General features: G+C 40.7%; 1 protein-coding gene across 1 annotated transcript; it reads left to right on the top strand.

The window, feature by feature from the left end:
* Positions 1 to 4,417: 4,417 nt before the first annotated feature.
* On the top strand, positions 4,418 to 5,976 carry LOC119775430 (E3 SUMO-protein ligase ZBED1-like). Its single transcript, XM_038273410.1, has 3 exons — positions 4,418 to 4,864; positions 5,195 to 5,279; positions 5,531 to 5,976. Exons 1-3 carry the CDS (start codon positions 4,418 to 4,420, stop codon positions 5,917 to 5,919), a joined length of 921 nt encoding a protein of 306 aa, XP_038129338.1. The 3' UTR covers positions 5,920 to 5,976.
* The last annotated feature ends 232 nt before the right edge of the window (positions 5,977 to 6,208 follow it).

The following is a 6,208-nucleotide window of genomic DNA, read 5'->3' as shown; positions in this document are numbered from 1 at the left end:
TACCGGTGTAATATTGCCATTTTTTTGTCGTCCTGTATGTCTTGAAAATTAAAAAGAGCGAAAATTAATTTTTCCTCTTTCTGTTCTCCAAAGCGCCGACTGTTTATATGGAGAGAAACTAATTATTTACAGTCCAACTCGTTTCCAGAGGAGTTAAAAATGTCTTCAAAGTTTAAGATGTGTTGCAGGCAGCGGCGTAGGAAGCGGGGGGGTATGTCCCCCCCGAAAAAATGTACCGCAAAAAATATTGGATTTTGACATTTTTTTTCACTAGCGTGCCTTTATTTTGAAGGCGCAGCATAGCGTCACGTCACTGTACTCCCCCTCCCCTCTCTGAACTGCTGAGTGAGCACTCAGAAGGGAGGGAAACAGCAACACAGAAGTCAGAAACTTGTGAATGAGGTAAAATGGTCTGTCGGGAATGCTGCTATGAATATTGCTTATTTATAACGTCTTGTTGTCAGTTCACTTTCATATATAGAAACTGGATCTTTTGGGTTTAGTCATCTTAGACTTGGGATGATCACTCATCCAATATTTAACTGCTAACTTTCTCCAGACCAGGTCACCAACGTGGTGCCCGTGGGCACTAAGGGGCCCTCAAGGCCAACATGGGGTGCCCTCAGCATATTTTAAAAACAGAATAATTCACCAGTGGACTAAATCTGAAATGTTATTTTTTTATGAAGCATTTTATCATATCAATAAATTAGAACATTTGAGGATTTATATGGATTTCATAATGAGAATATCTAAAAGCAAATAAAAAAATAAGAAGAAACAATAGAAATATGTTTATTATCTATGAAGTTCAGGTGAACGCCGACTCCTCTAGTTCATAGGTCAGTATTGGTAGCCCGTCCTATGACTCAGTACCCATAAAGTAGCCCTCAGCCTTAAAAAAGTTGGTGACCCCTGCTCTAGACGTTTGCTACGTACGGAAGCGTATTGCATTCACCGAAAAAAAAAATCTGACAGCTTATCTCATAATTACGAGATATTATCTCATAATTACGAGATCAGATGTCATAATTATGAGATAATATGTCATATTTAGGAGATCAGGAAGGACAGCCATTGCTGATCTCCACTACATGAAACGTGGACAATGAGTGGCTTGTTGGATTTAATATGCTTTTATTTCCTTTTATGTATGTGATAGAGGTCTACGGGGGACAGATTTTCCAGTCCCGCTCCCATCCGCACCTGTAATAGTTTGTCCTGCTCCCGCCCGCAATTCCCGCATGATTCCAACGTTCGTCTACTGCTCAAGGCAAGTCGTGTCATTTGTTTGAGGAATTAAACACGCAGTGCTTAGCTGAGCACATTACTGGCCGATTCTTCCCTGCAAAGTGCATGACGCCTGTTAGGTTGCACAAGCTGCAATATTCAGCACATTGTGATGTGTGTATATATATATATATATATATATATATATATATATATAGACATAGACTGATCATTTATGACTTTATTCTACATTTTATTTTACGATTTAAGAATAGTTTTTAGTTCGCGGGACCGCTGCTTATCACCACTCCCGCCTGCACCTGCAATGAGCTTTCAATATTTGCATCGCGGGACTCCAGCGGGAGTGCAGGGCTCTAGTATGTGACACTGGGAAATGCTGAGTTTACTTAAAGTGGAGTGAATTAATTTTAATTTGTCAGCATTGTAAAGTAAGTCCTTAGAATGTTTTTACGTGAAGAAGCCTATTATGACTGCAGGAGCAATTAAACCAGCACGGGCTGCTATGTGGTTGTAAATGAATGTGTCTGAAAACCATTTTAAGCTAGCTTGGTGGTGTCACATAGAACTGTCCATCGATAATTTTTCAAAATCCTAAATCCGTTTATTAAACCAAACAGGAGCGCAGAGCTGCTCATCAGCTGCGGACAGGTCCAGGTAGAGAAGCGGAAAGAATCCATGAATCAGTCCAGAACAGATCAGACTAACAGACGGGCAAAGCAAAACTCTGGATCCATAGGGCAGAAACAGGTCACAATCAGGAAACACAACAAGATACAGATCGCTAGTTAATCTCACCAAACTGTTAGAATAACCTGGCGCCTACAGAAGGCAAGTACGCAACATAATAGCTGAATAACCAGGTGGAAATGATCGGGGTTAATCAGCAGCAGGACCAATTAAACAGGGGAGCAAAGAGGAAAGGGAAAAACTAAACCAGCAGCGCTGAGATCATGACAGCTTCAGAATCTTTTAAAACGACCAGGTCCCAACTTCATGCAGCATGTCAATTCATATAAAAAACTAAAACCAAACAGAATGTTGACGGATTTTCATGTATGGTCATATCGCTGCATGCTTACTCCACAAGTAGTAATCCCAGGGTTATAGATGGATTTATTGATGAAGTGAAAAACAGGAGCATAACTCCAACGCATATCATGTTAGACCTGCATAGAACTGTTCAGTGGAACGGATGTAGATATTCTTAATAAGTAATCATGAAGACCAGTTTTGCGAGAGATTCTACATTACAGGCTCAAACATCTCGTAATTATGAGATAATATCTCGTAATTATGAGACAAGATGTCGTAATTATGAGATAATATCTCGTAATTACGAGATACTGATCTCATAATTATCAGATAAGCTGTCAGATTATTTATTTTTTTTGGTGAATGCAATACGCTTCTGTAGCTACGCTAGCCAGTTTTTTTTTTTTAAATATCAAATTTCAGTACAATGCCACCACCACCTAAAAGGCTGAAACAGCAGCAGGACTTACTCCGCCTTTTTTTTAAAAGAGTAACGTCGGTGTGAGTAACAGTCACACAACACAAGGGCAACACCTGTGTTGTTGAAATTAGCCCGGTCTGGGCATGCGTTTTATGAGGATTTTTTTAATTTTTGCGTGGTTTTGCTTCGCCGAAATAGACATATTATACCTGCTGCGCTCCTGATTGTTAGTTAAAACCACAAGGAGAATTAATTTTAATTAGCAGCAGCAGCTGCATTGGTACTAATTAACCAACTTATTAACTTCTGCAGCTTTATTTCCTCAAATAAACAGCTTTCTCCTCTTTTTAGACAATAAATAGATAACACAATATTGACAACTCTGTAGTTTTCTCTGTTCTGTACTACAAACTGGAATTAAAGGCGCCATTTCTACCAAAGTTCTGGACAGACTGGCGACCTGTCTAGTAGGGGTGTAAATAATAATCGTTTTTTATCGATGCATCGATCCAACAGCCGATGATCCGATGCATCGATACGTCCGCAAGAGAATCGATTCATGTTTTTTTTTTCTTCCGGTCAATTTTTTACTTTTTTTTCCTGGCCGTAATTCTGACTCTCGTGCTGCGGTGGCGCTATACCTATTTTGCCTTCCTACCTCGCTTGCTTTAGCCACACCCTCTTTCCGCTTGCACAAACTCGCTTCAACAGTATGCAAAACAAACATGGCGGAGACAGCGGAGATGAAAGAAGAGGTAGACAAAAGAGTGAAAAAAGACGACGACTTACACACACCTCGCGGCGGGTACAAGTCCTATGTGTGGAAGTATTTTGGGTTCCGTAAGGATGGAAAAAAACTGCTGAAGGATATTGCTATCTGCAGAGCTTGTCGTTGCGAAATACGCTACTGTGGCAACACATCCAATTTGTCTGCTCACCTGAAAAGACGCCATGATGTCCAAGGCGTAGAAAAAGTACAGCCCTCTTCGTCGCCACTGACAACATTTTTCCCGGAGAAGTTTTCACACAGCTCTAAGAAGGCAAAGAATATATCCAAGGCAATAGCGTTCTTCATATGTACAGACATACGTCCATATTGCGTTGTGGAGAACGAAGGCTTCCGATACCTGCTCGACACACTGGAGCCGAGGTATTGCATTCCATCGCGAATCATTGATTCCAAAGTTATATGCCAAAGTTCGTGATAGTGTAATTCAAGAGTTGCAGGAGGCACAGCGCGTAGCTGTAACCTGTGACGGCTGGACTTCCTGCACTACAGAATCCTTCATCACAGTAACATGCCACTTCATTAACCACGAATGGGAGATGCAAAATTACGTGTTACAGACGCGTGTGCTGGCAGAGACACATTCAGGAGTTAACATAGGACACGTCCTACGAGCTGTGTGTGAAGAGTGGGGTCTGAGTAACAAAGCACCAGCCCTCGTCACGGATAATGCATTAAATATGAAGAGGGCTGGGGAAGAGTCCGGGATGTCACCCCACATCATCAACAGTCTCAATCTGTCCACTCAAGATGGCCTCAAGCTCACAGCCACAGACAGGCTTTTGGGTCGAGTTAGGAGAATTGTGAGTTTTTTCCATCGCAGCGCAATAGCAACCGCAGTGTACAAGGAAAAGCAAAAACTGCTTAACCTCCCGTGCCACAAACTTAAAGCGGACGTAAAGACAAGGTGGAACAGTTCATTCGAAATGTTAGAGCGGTTCCTGGAGCAACAGCCTGCGGTGACGGCAACCCTCCTGGACAACAAGCTGAGGAAAGGCGGAAGCGAGATTCGCACTCTCACGGAAGGTGACCTATCCGCAGCAGAGCAAGTGCTTAGCTTGTTGGCCCCACTGAAAGCTGCCACCACGCTCATGTGCGAAGAAAAGCAACCCACAGTGTCAATCATCGCCCCCCTCAGAAAGAAGTTGCTGACACATTTTGAATATACACCAGACGACACTCCCTTGATCAAAGACATGAAACGAGTCATGGCCGAGGACCTCAGAGAACGGTATGTGAACGAGGAACCATTCTTACTCCGAGCAGCTGCTTTGGACCTTAGGTTTAAAAAGCTCCCATTCCTGAGTGATGAAAGAAGAAACCAAACCTTTGAATGTATTGCTGAAGAAGCAGCACAGCTGAAGGAACAGAGGGTAGGTTGTTTATCATCATATACTTTTTAAAATATAGTATAGCGTTTATTTATTTATTATTAATTGTTTATAGTTGTAGTAGTCGTTGGTGGTGTGTCTGTGTTTTAAGGTAATACACGGAAAAAAATAATGCATCCGCTTTAGCATTTACTAGTTATTTTTATGCCCTACCCTGCTAACAACACCAAACAATTGTGTTAAAGTAACTAAATATTATTAAGTAAATGCCATAAATGGTTGCATTATTTTTTCAGTCTACATTGAACTGTTGGGTGTTGTTCTTATGTAGTATTAAGTTGGTGCTTATGAGTGTATATGTGTCTGTGACAGTTACAGAATGAACCAGAGGTCCAGGCCCAGGAAACACCTCTCCATGCCCAGATGTGTGATGAGAGGGAAACGAAAAGTATGGAAGGTACTGTTCTTACATTCTACAATTATTCAGAAGCATCATAAAAATCCTACTTAAACCTACCTACTCATGTTACATACACTTCATAAATATTATATAGACATATTATATGTGCACATTTTCTATATTTATAAACACACACACTTATGTATGTATATAATATACTAAAACTGTTCTATATGACTATAGCCTACTGCCATATTATACTTTGACTAACTATACTCCTTCTGTTGTCTTATTTTTGTTTAATTTAGAAACCCCTCCAGTTTCCAAGAAAACAAAAGTATTGGATGACTTGTTTGGGGACTCCTTCAGCACTGAGGACCAATGTGCCAGGAAGAAAACATCCAAAGAGCTAGCCAATGATGAAATTAGGAAGTACAGAGATATTGCATCTCTGAGTTTGGGTGGTAAGGTGTTACAATGGTGGAAAGCTCACCAGGCCGAGTTTCCTCTCCTGGCCGACCTGGCTCAGACCTACTTGTGCATACCTGGTACAAGTGTACCATCAGAACGCGTGTTTAGCACAGCAGGGGACATAGTGCGTTCAGAACGTAGTGTTTTGTCCTCTGAGCATGTGGACCAGCTGATTTTTTTAAAGAAAAATCTGTCAAAATGCACAATTGAAAGTATTGAACTGTAACAATGCTGTAGTTTAATGTTACAGCTTTACTAACTGTTCTGTTTTTCACACAGAAGCATTATTACTTTTAAGTGAATTAAGTAAATGCCTACTTTTATGTTGCTAGTGCACATTTTGAGTCATTTTGCTGACTTTGTGGAGTATGGCCTATGTTGTTTTATTTTTACTATTTGTTACTAGTGCACTTTAAGTATTTTATAGTGATTTAAGTACAGGGCATTTTTTGTTACCATTTGCTGCTAGTGCACTTTTGCACTTATTGCACTGATTTTTTTATTTTTTTTTGGAG

This window comes from Cyprinodon tularosa, unplaced genomic scaffold (assembly GCF_016077235.1).
Source record: "Cyprinodon tularosa strain WSP-4 unplaced genomic scaffold, ASM1607723v1 ctg87, whole genome shotgun sequence".
NCBI lineage: Eukaryota > Metazoa > Chordata > Actinopteri > Cyprinodontiformes > Cyprinodontidae > Cyprinodon > Cyprinodon tularosa.
Note: the sequence above shows the minus strand (reverse complement) of the source record. Positions and strands in the feature narration are given on the sequence as shown.